Source organism: Rosa chinensis, chromosome 4, assembly GCF_002994745.2.
Source record: "Rosa chinensis cultivar Old Blush chromosome 4, RchiOBHm-V2, whole genome shotgun sequence".
Classification (NCBI taxonomy): Eukaryota; Viridiplantae; Streptophyta; class Magnoliopsida; order Rosales; family Rosaceae; genus Rosa; species Rosa chinensis.
The window spans coordinates 48,859,288-48,887,091 of NC_037091.1; the positions used below are offsets into that span (position 1 = coordinate 48,859,288).

A 27,804-nucleotide genomic window follows, 5' to 3' on the forward strand; every position below is an offset into this window, starting at 1 on the left:
CTTATTCTATAATTTAAGGCTATAAGAAATACAAAAGCAAAGAAGCAAAATAAAATTAACTACAATTCACTACTACAAAAATTGAAACAGACGATGGCTAAAAACTATAGTTTGATATGGAGGCTGACTGTCGTATATCTCGGTGCCGTCTGATGAAGGACGATTTAAGGAACTGTCGTCTGAAGGGATCGGCATATCTGTCGACAGGCTCTCGACATCATCAACTGTCATGCGAACTTTATTCAGACAATGGGCAATTTGAGCACCCGTTGTATGACTGCGATTAAGAAGTCGTTTTCTTTATAACCGTTGTGTGACTTTTATTCACACAGCTATTTTTTAAAAACATCTGTGATTTGTTTTGAATTCAAACGACAGTTTTTATTTTGTGGCCATTGTGAATATTGTATACATATGGCAATTAAATATATTTGTGCTTTGAGACGACACATTGAGCTTTTACCGTTGTGTCATCACATGTTGGACAATACTTTTCATTTATTCTTATTCTCTGATTGTTACAGAAGTTCTAAACAATCAAATTAACTCAAATGCCACCATATGTAAAATGTGTTCACTAAATTAATATAAAAAAGGGAGTATTTCCCTAATATCCATACATAAAAACACTACAGGCATTTGTTCCTTCCATGCATCAAAACCAAGTCTCTTTTATCTAACTCTCATCTTCCTTCCATTTTTGCTGGTTGAAATCAATAGTAATCTACAAAGTAAGGCCTAGAATCCCATTTCTTGACTAAGAGGCATCTCTCTACAACCTTCTGTTGACATCAACAACTTATTTGTAATACATATTCACCATACTTAAAACCAAAGCCTTATGAGTTCCTGCAAAGGAGTACATACTTCAGCTACTTATCTTGCATATAGTCCAAATATTTACCAGGTTTAATTAATTAAAGAAATTGAGCATTAAAAAGAGAGAAGCCTATGAAACAATAAGAATTCAATTCTGTAAACTAAAATTGAATATAGCAATATTACATAATGTCATATTATGAAGAAAATGAGGGAGACTTATCAGAAATAGAATATTAGCATAGGTAGATACTCACTGCAATGTGTATTACAGTATTTTAGTATCCATCAGCTCCATGCACTTCCCTTCATTCCATAATTGATTATCCATATCCACATACATTGACAAACAAACATGATGATACGTTCATGATGATACATTAGAGTAACACGTATAATTTCCTATAATACAAATATAAATTTTACCTAATAATTTTATATAGGTTCGGTTCGGTTCGGTTATTTTTTTGGTTTACTATACACACAAATCTAAAACCGCACCGCAAGCATTGGTATGATTCAGCTTCAATTATTTTTTGTCAGTTTGGTGCGATTTGTCAGTTTTCAGTTCCAAAAGGTCCACCTCAAAATTAGGGTGGAAATGATGTTTTGATAATTTTTCCTTGCTAGGTCATAACCTAGCTAGACGCTTGGCTAGCTATTTAAAGTCGGTGAACTCGCTCTTCTACTTTTTTTTTTTTTTTAAAGATGGCTATTGCATGGCTACCATCAAACCTTGATTAATGAAACTGCAGAAAATAAGTAGGTGACATAAAGCCTGAACCCCAGATTAAAATAAGCACCGAGAGAACATCTTGAAATAATACCAAGAGTCTCTACAAAATCTAAGTAGTCTAACATGCATCAATTAGCAAAGAGTGCATGATTGGCTACTTCATTTGCTTTAACATAGCGGTGACATATAGAAAAAATGGTTAATTACATATAAGTGCATCTTAGAATGTTTTTTTAGCCATAAGGCCACCAACTAGTTTTTTCCTTCATAAGGTCACTAGATTAAAAAAGATGTTATATTTTGGATATTAAAAACTAATATATTTACATAAATGCCACTAGAGTACAAAATCAACATTCATTCTCTCTCTCCTCTCCGGCGAGGTCTTTGGTCAACTCCGGCCGACCTCCGGCCAACTTCCGGCGACCACAAAAGGTACTGTCCCCAGCAAAAAAAGCTACTGTCGCTAGCAACAAAAGCTACTCTTGTAAGATTTCCGGCAACCTCCGGCGATGTCACAAAATCTACTATCACCAGCAACAAAAGCTACTATGATGAGATTTCCGGCAACCTCCAGCAAGGTCACAAAAGCTATTGTCACCAGCAACAAAAGCTACTATAGTGAGATTTCTGGCAACCTCCAGCGAGGTCACAAAAGCTACTATCACCAACAGCAAAAGCTACACTGGTGAGATTTCCGACGAGATAACAAAAACTACTGTCACCAATACCAAAATCTACTGTTACCAACAAAACATATGCTCCCCAAAACCAAAAGCTACTGTCTCCAACACCAAAAGCTACTATAACCAGCAACAGACGCTACTGTCACTAACACCAGAAAGCTACTCTCACCATCACCAAAAGTTACTCTCGTCAACACCAAAAGCTATAACCAAACAGAACAAAAACTACTATCACACAGAATAAAAGCTACTCCCAGAGACTGAGAAAACTATTCTCAGAGACTAACAAAGCTATGGATGGAAAAGTAATAATACAACCAGTAATAAAACATGTATAAAGCTATTGGACCAGTAATAAAAAGATATTGATATAGGTATATAAAGTTACAATAACACATGTACCTTTACTGGATTAGCAACAAAAAGCTACTTACATAGATACAAAAAACTACTATAACACATATACAAAGCTACTGGACAAGTAATAAAAAACTACTGACATAGATACTGATTGCACAAAACAAACTAATTATACATGTTGATAGTGTAACACAATTTCCACCAAGAAATGCTAGAGATATGAAATCACAACAAGAAGAAAATTGAACTCCATTCAAAATCATGTTTTTCCAATTTGATAAACTATTGACAAAAGACCACTTGAAATCAATTAAAATGAAAACAGAAACTACTGACATCAGCTTTAAACGATACTAACATAGACATAGACAACAACTATCACCATATTGAAAAGCCACTATAAGAGTTATAGTAAGCTACTGAATTGAAATCAATCAAAACAAAAATAGAAAAGCTACCGATATCAGCTTGAAAAAATACTAGCATAAGCATAGAAAGCTACCATCACTGTGTTCAAAACCATTATGTAATAGAGAGGTACTAACTTGAAATCAATCAAAACAAAAACATAAAAGCTACTGACATCAACTTGAAAATATATTAATGTAGCCGTAAAAAGCTACTATCACTGTGTTGAGAAGCTACTATAACAGTTATAGAGAGTTACTGTCATCAGCTTAAAAATCTACTAACGTAGCCGTTAAATACTGTGCATTTAATCCAAGTTCCAATTGATCTTTGGAACCGAGACTCTTTTCTTCTTGACAATTATTTCATTTTCCTACCAGGTGATTTCAGCAGGTCCCTCTTCTACATAGTCCCAGTCATCATCACCATCGTCATTTGCATTTTCCATCTGCCACAAGTATCACAAGGAAACATAAAAAAACCATCCTCCTGACAATTTGCTCCTCTCAAAGTATTCCAAAATAAGAAGCAATTGATATTCCCTGTCAATAGGATTCTCTCTTAGTCCTACCAAGCAATTAATGCTTATTTCAAACATGATAGAGTTCTGATGAAGCAATAATTAAGCATCAAAGAACAATATATTTGTGCTTCCAAATTAACATTTAGCCTACCATGGACATGTACACAATCATATGTATATCTATAGTGAAAAATTTAAAAGCTAGAAATAACAGCACAACATGCAATAAACTAAACAAAGCAAGCACTAAATCAAAATATAAAGATAGATGAAAAAAACCTGTTGTGGTAATCTTCCAAAGCCTTAATTATGTGTTCCTCTTCTTCTTCTTCTTCTTCTTCTGCTTCGATTGTTTCTTCTTTTGAATCTCCATGGCTTCAATCTAAGCTCTCTCTTGCATAAACATGATCCTCACACTCTCAAACCTCTTGGATCTTGGAGCCTCGCCTCTTCTTCCTCACCTCACGCTCTTTGAGATCGATCTCATTCCTAGCTCCGATCTTCCACTGCCGTAGTCACCGACCACAGTACAGACCTCTGTATCCGATTAACCAAATCGATCAAGCTCTCCGTCGTCGTAATCTTCCAAAACCCTAGCTTTTCACAACTCATATGAAAGGAAGAGGAGAGGAGAGAAGATCTAGTTCCAGTCGGCCAACGTGATTCAGTTCCACCAAGTTCACCAACATCGTGGCGAACACCGGCGAGCGGGTCCAGTGAGTCGACGAGCACCATGACGAAGGTCGTCGTTTTTCGGCGAGACAGATTAGAGAGAGAGAGAGAGAGAGAGAGAGAGAGAGAGAGAGAGAGAGTTTCGTCGAGACAGATTAGAGAGAGAGAGAGAGAGAGAGAGAGAACTGAGGGCAAAATAGGTATAGCCTAAAAAATGATATTTCTAAGCTCTAAAGTGGCCTTATGAGAACAAAAAATGTTAGGTGGCCTTATTGTTAATTAAAGTTTCAAAATGATACTTATGAGTAATTCTATAGAAAAAATAACTCTATCATGAAAAAGTATCATTACAAATAACACAGCTTTCCCATTATGTTGCCGCATGGAAACAAATCCAGCGACGTACACTCTGTTTTATCCTGGCACTAGGAGGTTGCGTCCATTTGATAAAGTACACGACTCGACTTGAATGCCTAACAATTGGTATCCATGTAGAAATTGTAGATCTAGGGTTTTGGACTTTTGGAAGAGAGAGATAACAGAGAACTAGAGGAAGAAGATGATAGTATTTCTATTAGGATGTGCTCGAATGAATTACACAGTGTTCATTACATTTGCTTTATATAAGACTAGCAGTAACCACTTGCTTAAGGCATAAGCTACAATTAACAACATTCTGTAAGGCTTAACCGATTTCTCTAACAGTCTTTTCTTGGTCACCAATTAAATTACCTTTGGAGATCTGTCAAGTGTAAAGTAGCTGAGTTTGTTGACTCTGATACTTGACTTTGACTTCAGTCATTATTGTCATATAACCTACAAATTTTTCATCAGTCTTTCTCGCGAGAGACTGTTATAACCCAACGATGGTTAGCTATAATGAGCAGTATATAAGCTACTAAACAGCCATGGATAATTAATAGAATCGATCTATCTCACCAAACCTCGTCCATCAGCAGTAATGGTCTACCGAAGACAATTTTTCCGCTTGGTTCTGTCTCTTCTGGGGTAATACTAATTAGGGGTCATCATTTGGCCTGCAGGCCTAAAACCCCATGGGCGTCCACCCGGTCTGGCCTGCAGCAAAGCCCATCTTGGCCCTGCCCATTGGACAAGAGGCAGGGCTAGGGAGGAGGGTTCAAAGCCCATTATATGCCCATTAAAGCCCGCCCAGGCCTGCCTTATAAGATCGCCCGAAAGCCCATTCAATTCTAGAATTAATATCTTTTTATGTAGTTGTATTGAACTAATGATTAGGCCATATTTTCCTTTAATTTTGTATTTTATTTTGTTCAATCATTAACATATCATAATTTTTTCATAGCTTTTTGTATTTTTTTTTTTAACAAAATAATATGACATATAAATATAATTGGCTCGGCCATGCCCACCCAAAAAGCCAGGCCCAGCCCGGCCCTAAAAAGCTTGTAAGTCCCTGGGTCCATGGGAGGCCCTGGGCCTTGATTTTTAAGAGAAGCCCGGCCTGGCCTGGCCCGAAATATAAAAAAATATATATATGTTATGGCCCTGCCCGGCCCATTAATTTTGGGCACGGCTGCCCATTGACGACCCTTCGTGTAGAAGTAGCCCTAGACATGTACAATACGTAGCAATGATATATACCTAGCTAAGGTCTCCGAGTCGAATAAAAAGCTGATATATCAACGTTACAGTACTTCCAGGCATGGGGAAAGGATGGAGAAAGAGATCAGCAGCTCAATCCGATCTTCGTATTTATATTTACTATTTTGACAGAAGTTAATTAAACAGAGAAGAAACCGAGTACGTGAAAGTAAATGCGAGGAGTAAAAACACACCAACAGAGTGAAACACTGTGAGTGGTGGGAAAGATGCAATGCGTATGGAGAAGTTAGCCAGGAAGCAATGAAGACGAAGACGTATTAGAAGGGATTTTCCATTTATTTCATTAGAAAAGGAAGCATACAGAATTACAGATTGAGGATGTGAAGAGTGATGTCTTCCTAACATCAAAAACCCTAATAAAAAAAGAATGAAAACAAAAACAAAACCTACCCCATGCTTTTTAATATGGATACTACCTAGCCTTTCTTTTATCTTTAATCCATCAACTTGATCTGCAGAAAAGTCAATCAACCCATGTGCGTTTAACCCTCTCATGAACCCTAATAGGAAGAATTGCGGAATTAAAAAAGAATGCGCGCGCATGGAAAATATTAAGGTGTAGAGTCACGTTGATCTTATTGTTCGTACGAATCTAAAATAGCCGAGGAGAAACCATTTAAAGTACATTAGCAAAGAGAAAAACAAACTGCAGCCGATGCTAACCATTGTAGTCATTTCGACGAATTTGGAACTAGGGCTGGCTGTGGTACAGTTACCGAGTTTTTTCGGGCTGGCCCGACTACCCACCGGAACCTGGCGGTATGCTCAAACTCAGTACCATTACCGTGCCGAAAAAGTTGGTACCGAAACTTTCGGTTATCGAATTTCCGGTCGATTTAGTTTCAGTTCAGGCCCAACCGAAGTGGATGAAAGGGCCTAATACTAATGGGAGAGGATCCTCTCCTAATCTATTCCCCTCCTAACCTGCCTAAGCTTTCTATGAGATTTTAACACGTGGCTATTGTAAATCTAATGGCCCACATTCCACAACAATGTCAATTTTTCTATTTCTATTTTTTTTTTCTGTCCCCCATTCTTCACTTCCTTCACGCCTGAGAGAAGACTTCTCTCTCCAGTTCTTCTCCTCCTCCTCCTCATTCTTTCTCTATATCAGTAACCTTATACAATACAAATCGATCTGGCCTGACCAATATGACAATAACAATATCTCCAATAAACACTACAAAAGCATAACCCAGACAATTGTTGAAATCCAAACAAATCAATTCAAATCATGGTGGATGGTTCTTCACTTCTTTGAACCTTACAAAAAACCCAAAAATAAATCTTAGTACACCCTCATCCTTAACAATGAACTTTGGCAGGGAAGATTTTTGACGTAGACCAGAAAGGTTTCCTCATCAACTACCCAAATTTTGCTAAATCCCATGAATTACATTTAAATTTAGCAATACCCATTCAGCTCAATCCCAGATTCTTCATTTTCTTCTCCTCTTAATCAGTCAGCATGAACCCATCATGGAAACCAAAAGATGATGGATTTTCTGTTTTGAGAATCAATGGAATTGAAGCATAAAAAAATTGCATTCCATGAGAGGGAGATACAAGATCTGGGAAACTGGCAAAGAAGAAACAGAAAAGGGAGAGAGAGAGGGAGAGGGTTGTCAGACGGGAAAAAAAAAAAAGGGGGAGAGGGTTGGGTGGTGTTGGGGGAGTGTGAGTTTGATTTAAAAAAGAAAAAAGAAAAATAAGTACATATTTATGAAAGTCAATATAAGCCATTGGATTTAGTTTTACACACATGTCGGTTTGTCATAGAAAGCTTAGGCAGGTTAGGAGGGGAATAGATTAGGAGAGGATCCTCTCCCAATACTAAAAATACCAATCCCAATTATTCATTCTTGCCTTTTTTGAGCCCATTTTTTCTGATCAGTTTTTACCCAATGCCTAATACCGAACTCTCTCTGCAATTTTCTGAATAATTCATCAAGTCTATTCCTCACCTTCTTATGGAGATGTGAGTCTAGACTTGATGTTTTCCTCTTTCAGCCTTTCTCCTATATTTAAAAATGTTTCAGTTCTACATGACAATTTACAAGTTTGCAAATCATATGCAACTGATTTCTAAGTCTAAAACTACTTAAATATTACATAACTTGAAATAGGAACTAGAAATAGTGAAGTAAACAAAAATCTGCTTGTGATTTGATGATTCCAAATCACTTAACAAAAAAAGCACAGCAGTATATCTTTGAACTAGAGGTTTGCACTGCAGCATCCAAATCTTCAAGTAGACTCCAATCCCTTAACGAAAAAACATAGCAACTATATCTTCAAACTGATGTTTGCACTTTGCAGCATCCAAATCTTCAGGAAGCAGTTGTTGTAGAATGAGTTCGCACCTCCGAAATGCAGCCTAGCAGTTTCTACAAAGTAAACACCACAAAAAAAAATAAAAAAAAAATCAAGTCACTAATCAGTATAGTCATAAGTTGATGCAAATATAAAAACATACAAGTTAATGTTACTAGATTATAACCTTTCTGCAGTTCTTCTAGATCACTATACAAGGAAAGCTTATCCTTTGTTGGTTCTGAATAGAAATTAGGTTGCTTAACCCTCAACCAATCACTAGTGTATGCTAGTGCCTCAACCATTTGAGGATTTAGTGAACTCCTAAAGGGATCAACTACTCTTTTTCCCAAGCTAAAAGCATTCTCACTTGCCATAGTAGAGCAAGGAATTGCAAAAATGTCTTGCGCAAGCTTGGAAAGAATAGGATATGCAGCTGCATTCTCCCTCCACCATTGTGCAATATCAAAGCCTTTGACTACAGGATTGATATATCTATCTACGAGGTACTTGTCAACCTCGTTGGATATCATTTCATGTTCATTTTCAAGTCTTTCTTGCATGAGATCAGCAAGTATCTCAACTTGTCCATCTTCTAAATCATCAAATTCAACCCCTAGCCTTCCATTGCTGCAACATCATCTGATTGAATAGATTGGCTTAAACCTCCCTCACAGCCCCTATATTCATCATACATTCTCAACAAAATGTTCTTCAAGTCCCTAGTTATCATTTCAATCTTGGCAGGTCTATCTCCCACCCTTGCAAACGCACGCTTTTTTTTTTTATATTGAAGTTTCCAGCGAGGGTCTAGGACATTTGCAATCACCATGATTTATTCATGGTTTCAAATCTGCCCCAATATTTGTCAAATTTTGCTTTCATCCCAACTATCACTCTGTGCAGAACCTCATCAGAGTCATCTTTTGCCTTCTTATCAATCTCTTTTTGAAGGCCAATCATCTCAATGAACTGCAAGTCTGCAGTCACTGATTTCCAAGCACTCAATTTGAGTGTTGACTCGTAAATTTTTTTGAGAAAATGCACAAATGCTTTAGCATTTCTCCAATCTTCCTCTAGGGGGGGTCCTACCCTCTTCCTACCTTTCACATCTTTCTCCTCAAAATAACGCTTGAACTGCAGATCTTCATCAGCCATCCTATGAAACACTTTCTCATATTTTAATGCTGCCTCAAGCATTAAATAAGTGTTATTCCACCTAGTGATCACATCTAGGGGAACGTTAGCATTCTTATTCAAGTGCTCAAGGACAGAAAACTCCCTAAACTTGTCTAATCAACTTGAACTTGACCTAATAAACTTGACACAATGCCAAATTGCATCAATCCCATTCTCTAATTCTTTGATTTCATCCTTGACAATCAAATTTATGATGTGACATGCACATCGCAGGTGCAAAAAATCCCCATCAAAGCTCAAAGTGTTCATGTTCCGAAGCCTTTTTTTCATGTATACAACTGCTAGGTCATTTGCACTAACATTGTCCACTGTGATAGTGAACACCTTATTGATATCCCATTCCCTCAAACACTGCTCCAGAACCCTCCCTATATCTTCCCCTTTGTGACTGGTAATTGAACAAAAGTTAATAATTCTTTTGTGCAACTTCCAGTCGCTGTCCAAGAAATTGGCAGTGACCACCATGTAGTTAATGTTCTGAATTGATGTCCAAGTGTCAGTGGTTACACTAACTCTCTTTGCATGCTATGCAAAGATCGACATCATCTTTCCCTTCTCAGATTGGTACAATTCCCACACTCCTTTGGCCACTGACTTCCTACTTGGTTGAACCCACTGTGGCTGAGCTTCTTGCATAAATTCCTGAAACCCAAAACCCTCTACATGCCTAAAGCGAAGTTCATCCCTTATGATCATTTTGTACAACTTCTCATCTATCCTACCCTGCTTGAATCTGTGATATTGTGGAGCCCTGGTTATATTATCCCTAGATAAGACAGTTTTCCCTTTCTCTATTGGTTTCTCAAAAAGAGGATTAACCTTGCAGTTTCTACCATGGGACCAGCAAGAACTGGTTCCATTTTTGGAACTGGAGGCAGGAACTATTGCCTTACAATAGTTGTGTTGGGCATTATCTGGGTCAGCCTTGCCATCAGGGAGCAAAGGCCTAGTGAAGCAATCCCAGACTTGACTCTTTTTCCTACCCTTTGTGGTCTTTTCTAGTGTTTTCCTTTTCCTAGCCACTGAATTTGGATCTGGATTTGGTGTTTCAGTTAGGGTTGGAATGGGAACTAAGTCAAGGGTACTGTTTTTGGGTGTTGGTATTGGGTTTTGGTTAGTATTTGGGGGAACACTTATTGGTTGAGAACTAGCAGTAACCATTTGAAAAGTTATGGAAGGGGATGAACAACAGTCACTTGTTGACCTACTTGTAGAAGCCATGGTCTACGTACAATGAAAAAATAAATTTTCAGTTTTGATGTGTTTTATGTAAGAGATGTATATTCTGTTTTATATGATGACAATTAGAAAATATAGCAACAGACAATTAAAAGCAAGTTTCTTACTGTATTTGTTCAGTGCAATCATGTTCAATTTAATCATGGTCAATGCTCAAGTAACAGATGTATAACTCTCCTTCATACTTTTTGTTCAATTACAGTTCATCGCAATCATAACTTTCATACTTTCAATAACCAAGCTACACATATTCATAAATTCATACTTTTAGTAACCAAGCTACACATTTTGGTAATAACAGCAACGACAAGTCATTTACGCATAATCACAGTACAAATAATCAAAACACAACCAAGCACATACAAGTTTACTTACCTAATCAAAGACCTCGATCACCTCTATGCCTCTGCACAAACTGATTTGCAATGACCAGCGATAATCGTTGACAGCAAGTTATATTCATGTTGGCAGCAGATGATATACAAGTTAGATTCAGGTAAAAAGCACAAATGATTTAGATATTCCATCAAACAAATCGAAGAACAATGAGTCAAGTTTGAGCATGAGAAAACGGTATCTTCTTTTCAGCAACCAATCTAACAGTTTTCAATAAAACTCATTTGCTGCTAACATATATGATACATAACATTCACCTTAAAATTTCAATCTTTACATAGCTATAAACTGATGACCAAACCGACAGTGTTCTTGATAAGTACATGAGTAATTAGAAAAGTCAATCTTGCATATAAAAACAAACAGATAACAATCAAAATAAACTTGAGCAAACTACATAATCTAATTGTACCGCATGTTGACTAAAGAAAATTAACCTACTCAAGCACAGAGTCTACTGCAAGACCTACTTTTTCAGAGAAGTCATTACACAAATTGTAAAGACTTCCACAACAATCTGGGTTTTTATAAAACTATCTTGTATACTTAGAAATCAGATTCCAGTCACACTAAATAAGCAAGCTGGAAGTGATTGTTTGATTATATACAAAGAACACTAAGCAAGCATATAATCAAGTCATACTAAATGTTGAAGATTACTTACTTCACTCTATCAAAGTTCAGACCCATTCGTTTTCCCCCATCTTGGCCTCTACAAAATCACTTCATAGGTTACCTGTTTTTTCATACAAATTAGACAAGACTAAAAGGAGATAGATTTTACCTAATTCGTTGTGCTCTGAACCACCAGTTGACACCGTATATGCCTTTGAACAACCACTTCAACCAAGAAACGATCTAGGGTTTTTGAAATATTTGGGGATTTTGAAAATGAAAGCATATCTGGGTTGAAATTTATGTTGGTGAGCTTCACATCTTGCTTAGATTGTGTTTTTAGGACTGGATTTGCCAAAAAAAAAAATTGTATAATTAGGGCTGGAATCAAGAAATTGAGGTTAGGTTCAGAGACTCTCTCTGTCGAGGTAGTGAGAGCGGCTGTTTCTTTCGGGAATGAGGTCTGAACCTGACCCCCTTGGGTTTTTCCACCCTCCACTCAGATCCAACGATTGTGATTAATTGCTGCTAGAGATGAACGGCCCATATCACCATATTAATAAAAATAATTACAAAATTATAAAAACCCATCCTACCCGGTCGGTTCGGTAATACCGAACCTCTCTAATTTGCAATATCACTACCGAGTCGTTAACATTTGTTCGGTATGGCAGTACCGCATCATAGCTTCGATAACCATATCTGTCGGCGCCAACTGCAACGGTTCGACCGGTTTCGGCAGGTATGGTATTTCAAGCCAGCCTTATTTGGAACTATAAGTACCTAGAGATAAGAACTGAAGTGATAACTAGCAGGTTAAATAGGTAACCTACAGACAAGATGGCAGCAGCGGATGTGGCCGAACAACGACTTTGCGAACTGGGCATTTAAAATCAAAGGGCCTGGGGGGAAAGCATTTAAAATGTTAGTGTGAGTGGACAAAAATAAATACTGTAATAAATGAAATAAAAGAGTAGTTTATACTTTCCCACAATTTGTATTATTTAAAAACCTCGATGCATGCAACGTCTAGAAAAACCTGTTCCTTTAAACATAAAATCTCGTGAAGACATATCAACCCCGCTGGTTAAGTGTAAACTTAAAGTATGGGAAAGATGAAATCACCATACAATAAAAGAGCCTCTCAGGATCGAGTCAGAGTCCCCCAGGCTCTATCCTCAACTTCAACCACAAACACAAAGTAAGTGAGGACGAGCCTCCACTGCAACTCACGTGAAGTGGAGAACTAAATAAAGCAACTCAAGTATGGTGAAGAAAACATTCCAAAACCAAAAACCAAGAAAACTTCCCCAAAATTTGGCAATAGAAAGCTCGAGTACAATTCTCAACCGTACTCAAAAAAATCTCAAGAGAAAATCAAGTGTCCCACACATCAAGATATTCTTGAATCAATAAACAAATAGGCCAGATTAAAGTAAATTCATAATTCACATAATAACCATTTATCGGAGATAAATCATCGAAAGCTCAAAGTCAAAATAAATGGTAAAGTAAAATCTTTCCCGAAAGTCAACACCGAACTAAATCACAAACAATCTTTGAAAATCATCAATGAAAGCAATACATGAGATAAATTGAAATCAAATTCCAAAAACGAATCATATGCTCAAATTATGATTAAAGTAATTCCTTTAGAAAAAATAATTGCATGCATATAATTGTGTAAAACAAAAGTCCACTCACAGTATACAGCTAAGCCTGCCGTCAAGGTTCGAAAAAATGCTAGGCGCTAGTCGGGCGGAAACCTAGGGACTAACGCCTAGGGGCCTAGGCGATTTTTTTTTTTTAATTTTTAAATAATTTTTTGACATAAAATTATATAAATAAAAGTAGGGATAATGATAAAAGAGGTCATTTTAAAGTGCCTTATTATAATCTAGGTATGACAAATGTTCCCATGATAATTAAGGTCACACATTACCTATCTAACACTAAAACTAACAATATTTACGAAAACTGCCACCGGCAGCTATCTCCCTCCCTCAAGCCCGTCTCAACCCTCATCAACTGCTCCACCTCTCTCTCTCTCTCTCTCTCTCTCTCTCTCTCTCTCTCTCTCTCTCTCTCTCTCTCTCTCTCTCTCTCTCTCTCTCTCTCTCTCCTCCTCCTCCTCCTCCTCCTCCACACATACACAGACCTCGAGAGAGTGTGAAAGGCGAAGAACAACGCGTCGTTGGGATCTACTCTACTCTAAGATCAATGTTGGAGCGTCTCGAGGATCTGAAAACCCAAACTCAAGCTTGGATCTTCATCTCCGACCTCCATAGGCGTCGGCGACTCACAGGTGGTCTGACCGGAATGCCGAGCAACGATGACGGGGAAGGCAAAGCCGAAGAAGCATGTGGCAATGGAGATCCAGGTGAAGATCGACGCGTCTACAACAAATCGCCGAAGCGGGAAGGTCGGAATCGCTGACCGGACCGAGTAGGAAAACGGCGGACACGCCAAGTACGAGTGCCCTCACTCCAAGATAACGGCGTTGGACGTAACGTCGAGGCACCACGACTCGAAGCATCCGAAGAATCTAAGATGTCCAACTGAAAAGAATTGGCCCAAAATGGTACCGTGGTGTTCGCCGGCATGGCTTGATAATGGGGTGTTCTGTAACAGGCGTTAAGCCTGCATTGGGGATTCTCCTTTACAGGTTTGATTTCGAGAGCTCTATTTTGACTTTATTCTGGATAATTATCATTACTCTTCTGAGTTGATTCCTTATTAGTTTATAGCCTTTAGATTTTATGTTTATGGATGCATATAAATATCAACTTTGATGCAATCAGAAGCTGGTGATGGGTATTGGTAGAGGTGTGGACTGGATGGTGGTGATGATGATGTATATTAGTGTTCTTATGCCTATGATAATAAAGATGATGATTAATGTTTCAGCTGCTTTAATCTTCTTTTCCTTGATGCTTTTTGGTATTACAGATTTTGATTGTTAATGAATGAATAGCTCATGGTGGTGTGTACGGCATCATCACATTATAATCATAGTCGTCTCACAGCGTTCTGCTTCCTAAAATTATTGTTATGTTGTTAGCCTAGCATATGAAAATGCATTGTGGTCGTGTTCGATTTTATATGCTTTTTAGCTTTGTAATTCTGTAAAGTAGATCATAGTTATATATACATGCCTGATATGAAGCATGCATCCACTGTTAGTAGACTCTATAATCAACTATCGTCTTGTCAAAGATTATTTGTTGTTTTGTTTTAGTTTTAGTTTTTATGATTCACTGTGTTTGAACCTAAAGTGGGGCTATAGGTATTGAAAGACTGCCTTTCAAACCAGAGGGGTACAATTTTTGGACTTGGAGAGGTCATAAAATTCATTATGTCGTGCAAGGAGAAGGGCATGCTGTTCTTCTTATTCATGGTTTTGGTGCTTCTTCATTTCACTGGAGGTTTGTTTGCTTCTTTAAACCCATCTGCTCCAGTCTTTCCTTTTAGTCTTCATGGTTTATTGAAAGTGCATTGGCATGGTTGCTTGTATATTCCTTTAGCTTCAGTTTATGTGTTTATAGTTGCTTGCATAGTCCTTTAGCTTCGTCCACCATTTGGTTTTTCTTGCTTCTGCAATTGAAAACCAATTGTTGTCAATAAGCATTGAGTTGCAAGAAGTTGGGTTTTTTCTTTTCTTAACCTTATTACTATTTATATGGTTATTCTAATGGTGGCTGTATGTCTAGTATCTTTCATGCTGATATTTTGTCCGATCTCCCATATAACAGGTCTAACATACCAGAGTTGGCTAAAAAATACAAGGTTTATGCTATAGACTTGCTGGGCTTCGGTTGGAGTGAAAAAGCACTGGTTGAATATGATGCCATGATTTGGAAAGATCAAGTAGTGGACTTCTTGAAGGAGATAGTGAAAGAACCAACAGTTTTGGGTTCTGTGTTGGGTTTTTGCAGGGGACGATTACAAGATTAAAGTTTGGAACTACAAGATGCATAGATGTTTTTTTTACTCTTCTCGGGCATCTAGATTATATTCGTCCCGTGCAATCTCACTTTTTTTATGCTTGAAGCTTTGTTGAAAGATTTGTACAATGATGTAAGTTTTATAATGGTCTATGCTACATGTGCTCTATGCACTATAGTCATTCTCATTAAGGTTTATGAACCATTCATTTGAAGGCAATGATTTCTTATTCTTGGTCCCCATACAGAGGATTTCTTTCCAAATCATTGTTAACCTCAAGTCACTGTCAGTGACTGGGATACTGATAGTTACTTGGTTAGTGACATAGTTAGTTACTTAGTGACATGTGATTAACAATGGCTTGACTATTAACTTGTGACTTGGCTACTGACAGTTACTTGGTTAGTGACATGGTCAGTTAATTAGTGACATGTGATTAACAATGACTTGGTTACTGACAGTTACTTGGTTAGTGACATGGTCAGTTACTTAGTTAGTGACATGTGATTAACAGTGACTTGGCTACTTACAGTTACTTAGTCAGTGACATGGTCAGTTAATTAGTTAGTGACATGTGATTAACAATGACTTGGCTACTGACAGTTACTTGATCAGTGACATGGTCAGTTACTTAGTTAGTGACATGTGATTAACAGTGACTTGGCTATTAACTTGTGACTGTCAGTGACATGTAATGTGACATGGTCAGTTACTTAGTTAGTGGCATATGATTAACAGTGACTTGGCTATCAACTTGTGACTTGGCTAGTGACATTGTCAGTGACATGTAATGTGACATGGTCAGTTACTTAGTTAGTGACATGTGATTAACAGTGACTTGGCTATCAACTTGTGACTTGGCTAGTGACATTGTCAGTGACATGTAATGTGACATGGTCAGTTACTTAGTTAGTGATATGTGATTAACAGTGACTTGGCTATCAACTTGTGACTTCGCTACTGACAGTTACTTGGTCAGTGACATGGTCAGTTACTTAGTTAGTGACATGTGATTAACAGTGACTTGGCTATTAACTTGTGACTTGGCTACTGACAGTTACTTGGTTAGTGACATATAATGTGACATGATCAGTTACTTAGTTAGTGACATGTGATTAACAATGACTTGGCTACAGACAGTTACTTGATCAGTGACATAGTCAGTTACTTAGTTAGTGACATGTGATTAACAGTGACTTGGCTATCAACTTGTGACTTCGCTACTGACAGTTACTTTGTTAGTGACATGGTCAGTTACTTAGTTAGTGACATGTGATTAACAGTGACTTGGCTTTTAACTTGTGACTCATCATATAATTAGCCACTGCAAAAGCATGAATTCCATAAAATGATCAGTAACTAAATTTTACAGATGTTAAAATGAAAGCTCATCTACTCATCAGATATCAAGTTGCTAAGAACTCCGGGAAAAAAAAAATGTCATTTTAACCAAAAATAGCTTAAAAGAGACCAAACGAAAAAGGCACCGAGGGCTTTTTCTTATGAGACCATAGCATGATTTGTTCTCACTCTTTGTTCTCACTAAATGCATAGCTCAGTCTGCACAGGCTTCACGTCATACAAAAAGCGGGATATTGTGCCTCAAACTCCTTCAGGAGTCAATGCCACATTCTCATAGTAAAAATAAGGAGGTCTTGTGGCTGCCTCTGGAAGACTTCTGTGGATTTGACAGAGATCAGCTAGAGTCCCAAACCCATTAATTGGATTCGGGAGATGAATTGTACCAGCATCTTCCCCTAGATCTGGTTTCCATGTCCCATAATCCTTTTCCTTTTCAGCAATGAAGATTCACAAAGTTTCCTTTTATTCTTCTCAGGATACTCACTCCGCAGATGGTAGCCAAGAAGCAACTATATATAAGTACCCCTGGTTCTTAGCTCATTACATTAGGTCAATAGCACAAGGGAAAAATTAACGCCAAAGCTTAAAAACCTCAGCATACAACTTAAAAACAAAAAAAGAAAAGAAATTGAACATCTGAAACTTAGACAACAAACTCTTTCAGCCTCACTTTTTATGCATAACCAATTTCACCTAATCACTTCCTATCACCTACCAAATTTAGCTTCCCATAAATTTTAGCTGTAACCAAGTTGCAACTCTTGAGAAAAATATCTGCAATTCAGAGAAATCCCAAATCTATCTACACAACAAATCAGGGATGTGAATTACCTGTTGATAATCGAGTTTGCAGAGAAGGAACGGAAAGAGCTAAATTTCTCGACACGGAGGGTTTTTTCTCCAACTTCGCAGGGCGGTTTGGTTTACAAAACCCACGCTAGCTGCATCTGTATCTGTATATATAAAGCGAAGCGCCTGTTATTGTTGTTCCAAGATGTTCAATAGCAACATCAACGCCTAAATAGAGAGACCACAAAAACATTCTTTTATTAGTCTAACATTTAGCACCACTACAGCCTACAAGTTTCCACAAATAGAGAAAGCACAATAACGGAGCACCAGATCAATCTCAGCTCAAATACAAACAGTGATTGAAAATCAAAGAGTTCAACCTCAACCGAACCCTAGAAATAGTAAGAAATTAAAAACCAATACTACAAAAACTAAAACCTTGATCAATACAAAGCATACACAACTCCAGCAATGAAATTGCTTCCACAGAGATCATTTTGATACTTCTATCACAAATAGAATTGAGCAAAATCAAATTGTACCAGTAGACCTACTGAGATAACGAAGAACTAGCTATTGATAAATCGCATTAGAACCAAACAGATCTATGGCTATTGTAAACCAAATGACCTATAAAAAAAAATACGAACCTCCTGTTCATGTCGACATCGGCCTTCTTGCAGACGATGTTGGCTAAACGGCGACCGATACCCTTGATGGAGGTCAGAGCGAACATGATCTTCTGATTTCCATCCACATTGGTGTTCAGAACACGCAAAATGTGCTGCAACTCTCGTTCGCGACGAGAGACTTCAAAACCAGAAAACTAAAATCAAAATCAAAATTGAGATTTCACGATTAGAAAAGAATCAGAGGAATCGAGATACTTCTCGAAATAGACCGACGCGTGCATCACCTCCATCACCTGCTCGACGGCGTTCATTACGAGCGGTCCGATTCCGTCGCCGGGGGTTATGTTTTGGCACTCAGAGCTCCGTCGTTGGGTCGGGGCATGTAGGTGACCGATCGGGTTTGGGCAATGACGCCAGGTGAAGTTTGAAATTCGTCTTCTACCTTTTGGATTTCTAATCGAAGCTCTGGGAATTCTGATCAAAATGGAGAGAAGATTTGCGCTCTATTTTTGACTATAAAGCTATAAACATATATTTGGCTTTAAGGGCAGAATCGGAATAAAAAAAATTAAAAACTGACCTGTTTTAACATCATCTCATTATTAATAAGGACCAAATTAATATTATTAACAATTCATAATTGACCTTTTTATCAAGTGGGAAACTAGGTGACCTTTTTATCATTTCATACTCTAATGTGATCTTTTCTATCATTTCCCTATAAAAGTATCAAGAGTCTAACAATTAATTAAAATAGTCAAAATAGTTAAATTAAAAAAAAAGATTGAGAATTTAACAATCTTACATATTATTGGCCAAAATATGTCTCAGACTAGTGGGTTTGTTTGTTATATAGTGATTCATTGAACAAAACACACGTCTCCCATATTGTTATATTAGCAAACGACACATTCTTGCTGGGTTCCAATACGACCCTTCTCTCTCTCTCAGAACCAAGACCCTTCTCTCTCTCCCATGACAACCCCATACGCCGTTTTCAACCACCTCCACTCCATTCCCACTCCAATACGACCTGATCATCCTCACTCAACCACTACCCTTGCAGTCGCTTCAGTTGTGCCAGCAAACCCAACCCCAATAACAACTTATCCAGGTCAGAGTCCAATTTGCCACAAAAGCCCAACTCCGATGGAACTTCAAGAACTGGCTGCACCAGAGGCTAAGTGATGATGCAATGGAGAAATCCAAAAGAAGATTACAATAAAAGGAGGAAGTGGATGTACGACAGCGATTCAGAGGAGGAGGAGAGGTTAGTGGAGCTGAAGTTGGAGGTAGTGAGAGAGATATGGGTATAATTTACGTCAGTCCGCCCAGCGCCCAGCCCGCACAAACCGTCTAGGCGCCCTCCCAGATTGCCTGGCGGCCCGCCTAACTGCAAACAATTTTCCTTGTCGCCTAGCCCTTAATCGGGGCGGTCAGTGGACGCCTAGCGCCTAGGAGCCGCCTAGGCGACCCGGGCGGCCTTTTTTAGAACAGTGCCTGCATTTGAATAGCACTCCCCTCGTGTGGGGTCTCCTCTCGTCCTCGAAACGTCAAAAAAAATCGTAGAAATTCAAATCCTCGATTCGTCCTCCACACTTCGATTCGGTTTAAGCCATTTGGAGGGATTGATGTATGTCTCACAAGCTTCAAAACCCAACCGGTGGCGTGGCCAGTGGAGAGCGGAAAACGGAAAACTAACCGTGTATCTGAAATAGCGCCCCCACCACGATCTCTGCCTTGCTGTTCTGTCTACAATTCAAATTGAGCCAACCAACCACCACATAGTTGTAGAGGAAGGAGAGGTGGTTCGAATGGGACAGTTTCCGTCTAAATCCGTCGCCGGACGGAGGAGAAATCGCCAGAAAATGATTTTGGGTCAAGTCGGCAAAAAGGGCTCAGCAGAGAGAGAATTGGCTCGGGCTAAGTTTCCAAAAATGGAAACTTACCGAAGTGAATTCTTCTTTTATAGAAACTTTTCTAAAACTGTAACTTTCACATTTTTAACCATAACTTCCTCATATGAATTCCGATTTAAGCGACCCACGTGTTCACGAATTTTTTTAACATCCTCTTCAACTTTTGTGAAGAAAATTTTCTCAATTTTTATAAAAAATCAAGGAAAATGCTTGAGACACCAAATATTTATACTAAAATTGAGTACCAAATGATGTGGCATACACCACGTCATCAATATCATTCCATAAATTTCAATGACATGGATTTATTTATTTTCAATTTAAAAATAGAATGTTTTTGAGAAAATATTTTGTATATTATCAAAACCCTAATGTTTTACAAAAATCAAAGCAATTACAAATATAATTACACTGCTTCTCGTGAAGAGCAACCAATATTATTCATTGGCTTCATCTTGCTCAAATGGGGAAAAGGATGAAGAATAAAACGGACAAGGAGACCATTGATTCTTATCCAATTCTTTATTTAAAATCTATTATCCATCAGCATTTTCAATTTACGGACAAGCTAGTTGACCTCATCCCAGCTCAGTTCTATTTATCCAATGACGACCAAAATAAGCCATGGTTTCAAGGCCTCAGCAACCTTGCAAAAGCTTTAGGTAAGAATGAAATAAAGAAAGACATTAAAAAAACTCGCAGAGATCGATTCAAAACTCAAACATCAAAGACCCAGTAATAATATTTCATGTGGGAATTGCTTTTTTTCTAATATATGTTTTGATTTGGATATCAAGGTTGCAGAGAGCCAGATTGCTAGAACAACTGCATCTATTCCCCTTCTAAATTAATTCGGTATTTTGTTTAATTGTGACTTTTATTTAATATAAGTTTTCTTAATTCTTAAAAAAACATGAAATTTATTTTATATCCAACAAGGAAATCCATATCAACAGAAATTCCAAAGAAACTAATGATATGGCATATGTCATGTCATTTGGTAAGTAATTTTAGTACAAAGTTTTGGGATTCCTAGCACTACTCAAAAATCAACTCTTTGGACCCCTAATGGGTAAAACAGAAATCGAGAAAAGTAAAACTTAAAGTAATTAACTTATATATAGTAAAAGGGGTGAGACACGGGGCGTATCAGTAGATTTTCTATAGATAAAGTTTTTTTTTTTTTTTTTTTTTTTCTGTAGATAAAGTTTGCTACATGGCTTTTATGCGACGATTTAAATGTTCATACTGAAACTACAATTTCACAAAGAATGTGATAACTCAATGTCCAACTATAAGAGCATCTCCAACAGTGATAGCTATCTTGATAGCTAAAAGTAGCTAAAATTGGAATATAGCTAGTTGAATATTGAGTTATGCTCCAGCAAATACCTAAATCTCAAGTTAAATTTAACTTTTAGTTAAATTCTCTCTCCTCTCTAGCTAAATATAGCTAGGTCTTTTAGCGAAAGCTAAATTTAGCTTTTGTTTAGCTAGTCTGCTGGAGATCAAACTTAGTCTAAAACTAGTTAAATTTCAAAATTTTTTTGAAATAAGTATTCTATTGGAGATGCTCTAATCCACGAGTAAGACCCATTTTTCCTAAACTACTTCTTTTGCTCCGAGTTTTCTGGAGAGACGAAAACAGTTTGCGAGCGGTTCGTGCTTCACTCTTCCTCCTTCCTTCCGGCGGCACATCCTCGGGATGTCATCGTCGGAGGGGTAGGATCTGTTAGTCAGTCCATCAGTAAAGGTCGGAGTCAGAATCGCGGCAGAGACCAAGAGGAGCGACGGTGGAGCACTGTGTTCCTGCAACTGTAGGGATCGAGCAAAGGCCTGCAACCGCTGCTTGGGACCAAAACCAGAAAGGCTTTTAGCAGTCGTCGTTGGTCGGGGACGTACAAGTCTGGGGAAGGGCGGGATGCTCAATAGGTGAGGCCCTCCAGATTCGGCTGCTATCCAAATGCGATGACGCTCAGGCTACAGTCGTTGGGCATACTTCATTCTTGGAGTGTTTTGACGACCATGCTTGGCCGTTTGTGAGGGCGGCGAAGATCTACAATGCTGCGGTCCGGCGTGCTTCGACCGGCAGGGAGCAATCTGCTTGTGCGTGTTTCACCTTCACAGTTCTACCTCGGTGTTCGCCGACTAGAGGTTTCGCCGGTGGCCTTGTTCGGCCATTGATGCCGGTCACGTTTCGATGGAAGCGTGCGTGGTCGGTGAGAAAGCAGGAGGTGCAGGCTGTTGTGCAATATGGGTCATGGGCCTGTTATCTGTTCTTGGGCCTTTTCTGGTGGGCTTATAGTATGTATGTTTTTTCAGTAGTTTGTTTATTGCTTAGGTGTATTTTATTTTCAATAAATCCCTATATAGTTATTGTAGGGAGAGTCGGGCTAAATGTCCATGTCTACACTCAATATGCCTTGTTTGTCCTAGAGAGGAGTCGAGTCGTTATCAAATGGACGAACCCTTCTAGTGGGAAGATGAAACCTAGTGCCGCCAGTTATAGTTCTGATCGGCAGCATAGTGGGAAAGCAGGTTTAATTGCTCTATGGCTTTGTATGAGCTTTATCTTTCCGGTATGTCACCCTTGTGAAGCAAATAGTGTTTCCCAAATATCTAGTTTGTCAGCCCTTGCTACTCGGTGCATGTTTGAGTACATAAGATTAGTAGAGATTCCTGTTATTATTCGAGATGCTCTCTCCGTACTTATTGTATTTCGGGCGGCTGCACCATTGTATTCAACAGTTTCATTAATGAAGCCTTAAGGGCGGCTGTTTCAAAAAAAAAGAAAAAGAATGTGAGAACTCAATTTGCCTCCTAAAGTGACAGTCTTTTCTTCGTTGCTAATCATCAGTAAGACATAAAGGCAAAAACAAAAGTATTGATCAATTATCATATTGATCCTACATGTGTAATTCTGATCATGAATCGATCAGCAAATTTTCTTTTGCTCTTGCGTTTACCACAGAAGTTAGAAGCATGGAGCAAAACATCTCTTCGTTTGTCCCAGGTGATGATTAGAATTTCGAAGTCTGATCAATTGGCTTAGGAACAACTTCATTAACAAGCCATAAGATAAATGTTGCCAGGAGAAGATCTTTATGACTTGCTGGCAACTCTGGAATGTGAGAAATGACTGTATCTTTAGACAAGTGAGACCTGCCAAATTATGTTATTATTCTGTTGTTGCTTTGTGTGCCATATTGGTTAGTTAAGCAATCCTCCGTCCCCAAAGAATGCTTCTGTTCACTATGAAATTCATCGGAAGGCTCTGTTAAATAAGGTAAATTCATAAAGTTTGAAGGCTCTATTAAAAATTCAAATAAAGCTGCTCTTGGCTTCGTTATCAGCAATCATTATTGTACTACTTTTGTTGCTGGTGTTAGACATGTTGGGACTTCGTCTGTTTCTCTTACGGCAGGCCTTGTCTTGAAGAAAGCTCTGATTAAAGCTAATAAGGAGAAAGGTCTCAAGTAAGTTTTGGTGGAAGGTGATTCAATTAAAACTCCTCATAGATTGTGTTAATGACATTTGTAGCATCCCGTGGAAATTAAAGACCGTCATTCGTGATATTCTCCACCCAAGGAACTACTTTGAAGAAATTTTTTTACTCATGTTCTCAGAGAATCAAATTTCACAGCAGATTCTCTTCCGAATCTCTGTCATTCGGTAATTGGATCTAGAAGTTGGAAAGCTAGTCTTTCTTTTAAATCCATTACCAACTTTCGACTTTGATCAATTTGACCAATTTAGTGCTGGTTGCCCGGTCTCATGGCTTTAACTTGTGATTTGTTTTTCTGAAAAAGAAAAAAAAAAGATTGAGAATTATAAACTCATAACAAAGATAAAGAAAATATGTAAAGTATTCCTATAAAAAAACCAACATTTCAGAGTCGTAATAAACACTATACAGTACTCCGTAATCCTAATTGCAAAGTTGAATGACAAGAATACTACCTAGGAAGTGTAACAAACAGAATTGAGATATCAGAGGTTCTGCCGTTGAGATTCGGCTATGGAATGGCTTGTAATGTGCTATGCTGTGTTGCTGCTTGGCACGTTGAGATAGGCAGATTGCATGTAATCAGGAAAGCCGGATGACATCTCAGACATCTTTTGGTTGTCTCCACAGTTCTCGCTCTTAGGACACAAAGAAAGGCTATAGCCACAGATGGATTTCTGTATTTCTCGAGCCGGTGAAAAGCTGACTATTGATTAATTGGATTCAGAGCCATGGACTTAGGTGAAGTTGGTCTTATGGCAAATTAGGAATCATGTAGTAGCCATGGACTGTGCTAGTACTTATCGTTTGTAGCCTTTTACTTTAATACTCATACAAAAGGAAACAATCACAATATTTGGCCGAAAGATTTCAACGATTTAGCACAATGGATGTTGAAAGGCGAGTGAAAATAGGAAATGGTGATGTTGAGATTGTTAGTTTTGATTCTACATATATATGGCTGAGTTTCTCTACACCTAGGCTCGATTGACATTTCAGAATTTCGGTTATCAACAAAGCAGATCGAACCTAGTGAGAGATCAGAGATGTATCACACAAGTTACACAAATGAAATGCCAAATTATATATTCGATTATTACCAAGACACAAACAACTGTAAGAACAAGTCGAGGAATGGTATGAAATTGACCGCAACAGCTTGCAATTAAGCACCAGGCAATAAATGCACAATAGAAACACCAGTCGGAGTACAAGACACACCACACAACACTGACAACACACAACACAGGGAAATGAAATGCATATCTAGATCATCACTAGAATTTCTTGATAAAGTCATGGATGTGTTCACTAATTTCAGTAGGCCTTTCTTCGTTGATAAAATGAGCAACTCCTTCCATTACGACTACCTCTTGCAGAAACGGCACATACTTCTTCAAACCACCTTTGTGTATGAAATCCTTGCCGCCTACTGAATTATAAACTAGGTCTTGGTCTCCCACAATGAACTTAACTGGAACTTTTATTTGAGCCCCAGTCCAGGGTGCAGTCAGTTCCCAGTTTCTGCATTCAATTAAGGGCGGCGAGGAATGGAAACAACAATTAACATAGATTGCATTGGAATTTGGACACCAAAGATAACTCTATCTCAGTAAATCAGCAGCAAAGATTGAATTCAAGCAAAGATTGAATTACATACCGGTCCAAGTTTCGATAGTAGTTTATGCCACCAGTGAAGCCCTTCTTCTCGAAGAAGCTGGCATAGTAGTTAACATCATCCTCAGACAACCAACTTGGCAAGGGAATTGGAGCATCTGGGGGATGTCCAAAGCCTTTACCTTTAGACAGGAAAAGTGGACCAGGATGGCGATATGTTAGGAATTCCTTCATAACTCTTGCAGCACCAATCTGGGCAAACTCGGCTTCAATCTCTCCTGGTTCCTACAACATGAGTACAGAATTGTCTATCACAATCCAATTGATACCATCAAACTCAATAATTAACATTTTAGTCTTCAAATCACAACTCAAAAAGATTATAATCAACTGCAACGTGATGGAAAATGAACTTGCAGTGTTGAAAGGTGGCTAGAGGCCATTATTTATCTTTTTTTTTTTTCATGACTAACCATTATTTATCAATTGCTTTCTTATGTTTCTGGGAAATTCCCAAAATGGAGAACATCCAAGATACAAGTGGTTACTAAAGAAAGTAGAGGAACCAAACCCAAAGCAGGCCTTCAGGGGAAAAACTTACAAACAGTACCTGAATTACGGGTCACTAATAATTTTCGTACCTCAACTTCAAAAACTATCACAATGGTACCCAGATTATCTAACACAACCTAACATTCATACATGCCGTCCACTTTGCCGTTAACGGTGTTAAATTTACAAGGGTAAATCTGTCATTTCACTGTTCATCTCTCTGACCATGGTACTGTTCATTTTAAAAAAAATTTCCTCTCCTCAGGAAGAAGGAAAAAAAAAAACAGTACCATGGTAAGAGAGATGAACAGTGAAATGACAGATTTACCCTTGTAAATTTAACACCGTTAACGGCAAAGTGGACGGCATGTATGAATCTTGGGTCGGGGTGAAAAGTCCAGGTACCAAAATGATAGTTTTTGAAGTTGAGGTACGAAAGTTATTAGTAGCTCATAGTTTGGGTACTGTTTGTATTTTTTTCTCTAAAGTAGAACGAGAATTATCAAAAGTGCTCCTCTGTCATATTTCATCACAGACAAGTAATGGAACAGAGCAAGATTTCTGTCTTTCTGAAGCAATTTCATGCTTAAATTTCTGAATAATTATCCAAAGTGCATTACAACCTCCCTATATCGATCTAGTTCTCATTTTTCATATAAAATAAAAAATAAAAAAAAGTTAAATTCTTCAATGTAGCATTTATGTACATGAATAAAAAGCAATGATACTTCGAAAAGATAGGAATTATGTGGCTCAAATTTATCAAACAAATTAATTAGATAAAAAAACAAAAAAAAACAAAGAACAAAATCAAGGAGGGAGGAAGAAGAAGAACCTGAAATCTGCACATGTAATAGTCATCCCCATAAACAGCTCTCAAGGTTTCAACAGTCTTCCTCTGAGGATTTCTAGGAGTGAACGCCACGCTCATGTTGACCAGAGCCTTAACCCGGTCTGGCCGAAACAGGCAAAAATACCAAGCGATGAGCGCACCCCAGTCGTGCCCGACCACGAACACCTTCTCCTGATCCGCGGCTACCGCGTCCAACAGCGCCACGAGATCGCCCACCACATGGAAGTACGTGTAGCTAGACGGGTCGGCGGGCGCGTCCGTGTCGCCGTAGCCGCGGAGGTCCGGCGCCACGGCTCGGTAGCCGAGCGAGGCCAAGGCCTGGATTTGGTGTCTCCAGGTGTACCACAGCTCCGGGAAGCCGTGGATGAAGAGGATCACCGGGCCTTGACCTTTCTCAGCTACGTGCATGTTGATCCCGTTGACTTTGACCGTCCTGTGCTCTATTCCCTCCATCTCTGCTTCTTCTTTCTCTTGTGCTCTGGTTTATCTAGGTGAATGGGATGGAGACTGAGAATGTATATATAGTGGCGAGGAAAGCAAAAGCTGGAAGAGACAATGATTTAGCAACGTTATCGTCAATTGCGTGCCGCCTCCAAAAGGAAGGGACTATGAAATCAAATCATATGGAAAAGGAAAGAGAGCAACTAAATGCACGGACCGAAAATAGTCATGGGAGAAAAGAAAAAGAACCTTTTGTACGTCAAGGAAGGAAGGGCATTCTTAAAGTAATAACAAAGACGAGAAGGTATCTGCCAAATCTATACTATGCTAGCAATCAAGTTTTGGTTCCTTATCTTAATTCTTAAATGCCGCTCTTGGAAGGGAAATTTCGATTGGTCCTATCTTTTCAGAAATTTACTCAACAATGTTGTTTGAAAATTTTAAATGTGAGTTGAACTTGACAAGAAATTTGGACGAAATTACATAAAAATTAATCTCAGATTGACGATTTGGGGTAAATAGGTAGAATTTGAAAAATGAGGGTGCCACTAATCAAAATTAAGGGTAAATTGACA

General features: G+C 38.4%; 3 protein-coding genes and 1 long non-coding RNA gene across 8 annotated transcripts; 1 reads left to right on the plus strand and 3 right to left on the minus strand.

Annotated features, from left to right (window-relative positions):
* Nucleotides 1-8,134: 8,134 nt before the first annotated feature.
* On the minus strand, nucleotides 8,135-9,826 carry LOC112199463 (zinc finger BED domain-containing protein RICESLEEPER 1-like). The gene is made up of 4 exons (XM_024340480.1): nucleotides 9,483-9,826; nucleotides 8,991-9,380; nucleotides 8,349-8,791; nucleotides 8,135-8,235 (listed from the first exon to the last, which is right to left on the minus strand). Exons 1-4 carry the CDS (start codon nucleotides 9,824-9,826, stop codon nucleotides 8,135-8,137), a joined length of 1,278 nt encoding a protein of 425 aa, XP_024196248.1.
* A 3,880-nt stretch (nucleotides 9,827-13,706) lies between these two features.
* LOC112197851 (uncharacterized protein Mb2734-like) lies at nucleotides 13,707-15,775 on the plus strand. 2 transcript variants are annotated; one of them, XR_002935773.2, is made up of 3 exons: nucleotides 13,707-14,276; nucleotides 14,898-15,036; nucleotides 15,364-15,775. XR_002935773.2 is itself a non-coding variant. In XM_040519251.1 (3 exons), the coding sequence occupies exons 1-3, from the start codon at nucleotides 14,224-14,226 to the stop codon at nucleotides 15,563-15,565; spliced, it is 405 nt and encodes a 134-aa protein (XP_040375185.1). In that variant the 5' UTR covers nucleotides 13,707-14,223; the 3' UTR covers nucleotides 15,566-15,775. The 2 variants fall into 2 exon arrangements, 1 of the variants encoding a protein (XP_040375185.1); XM_040519251.1 differs by having other exon boundaries at nucleotides 14,887-15,036.
* Nucleotides 15,776-16,929: 1,154 nt separating this feature from the next.
* On the minus strand, nucleotides 16,930-18,976 carry LOC112198101. 4 transcript variants are annotated; one of them, XR_002935860.2, is made up of 4 exons: nucleotides 18,627-18,976; nucleotides 18,361-18,520; nucleotides 17,750-17,871; nucleotides 16,930-17,427 (listed from the first exon to the last, which is right to left on the minus strand). It is a non-coding gene; the product is annotated as an uncharacterized LOC112198101 (long non-coding RNA). The 4 variants fall into 4 exon arrangements; XR_005809202.1 differs by having other exon boundaries at nucleotides 16,930-17,443; XR_002935859.2 differs by having other exon boundaries at nucleotides 16,930-17,935; nucleotides 18,627-18,957.
* A 5,837-nt stretch (nucleotides 18,977-24,813) lies between these two features.
* LOC112200963 (epoxide hydrolase A) lies at nucleotides 24,814-27,450 on the minus strand. The gene is made up of 3 exons (XM_024341975.2): nucleotides 26,771-27,450; nucleotides 25,427-25,668; nucleotides 24,814-25,290 (listed from the first exon to the last, which is right to left on the minus strand). The coding sequence occupies exons 1-3, from the start codon at nucleotides 27,239-27,241 to the stop codon at nucleotides 25,044-25,046; spliced, it is 960 nt and encodes a 319-aa protein (XP_024197743.1). The 5' UTR covers nucleotides 27,242-27,450; the 3' UTR covers nucleotides 24,814-25,043.
* Between the last annotated feature and the right edge of the window lie 354 nt (nucleotides 27,451-27,804).

Coding starts and splice junctions, on each gene's coding strand:
- LOC112199463 (XM_024340480.1), bottom strand. CDS start 9,826: ATGGTGGTCACTGCCAATTTCTTGGACAGCGACTGGAAGTTGCACAAA. Junction 8,792..8,990: donor GAAACCATGAATAAATCATG/GTGATTGCAAAT, acceptor ATGATGTTGCAG/CAATGGAAGGCTAGGGGTTG. Junction 8,236..8,348: donor TCTAGAAGAACTGCAGAAAG/GTTATAATCTAG, acceptor TTTACTTTGTAG/AAACTGCTAGGCTGCATTTC.
- LOC112197851 (XM_040519251.1), top strand. CDS start 14,224: ATGGGGTGTTCTGTAACAGGCGTTAAGCCTGCATTGGGGATTCTCCTT. Junction 14,277..14,886: donor TTGGGGATTCTCCTTTACAG/GTTTGATTTCGA, acceptor TTGAACCTAAAG/TGGGGCTATAGGTATTGAAA. Junction 15,037..15,363: donor GCTTCTTCATTTCACTGGAG/GTTTGTTTGCTT, acceptor CCCATATAACAG/GTCTAACATACCAGAGTTGG.
- LOC112200963 (XM_024341975.2), bottom strand. CDS start 27,241: ATGGAGGGAATAGAGCACAGGACGGTCAAAGTCAACGGGATCAACATG. Junction 25,669..26,770: donor ATTACATGTGCAGATTTCAG/GTTCTTCTTCTT, acceptor CTCATGTTGTAG/GAACCAGGAGAGATTGAAGC. Junction 25,291..25,426: donor TACTATCGAAACTTGGACCG/GTATGTAATTCA, acceptor AATTGAATGCAG/AAACTGGGAACTGACTGCAC.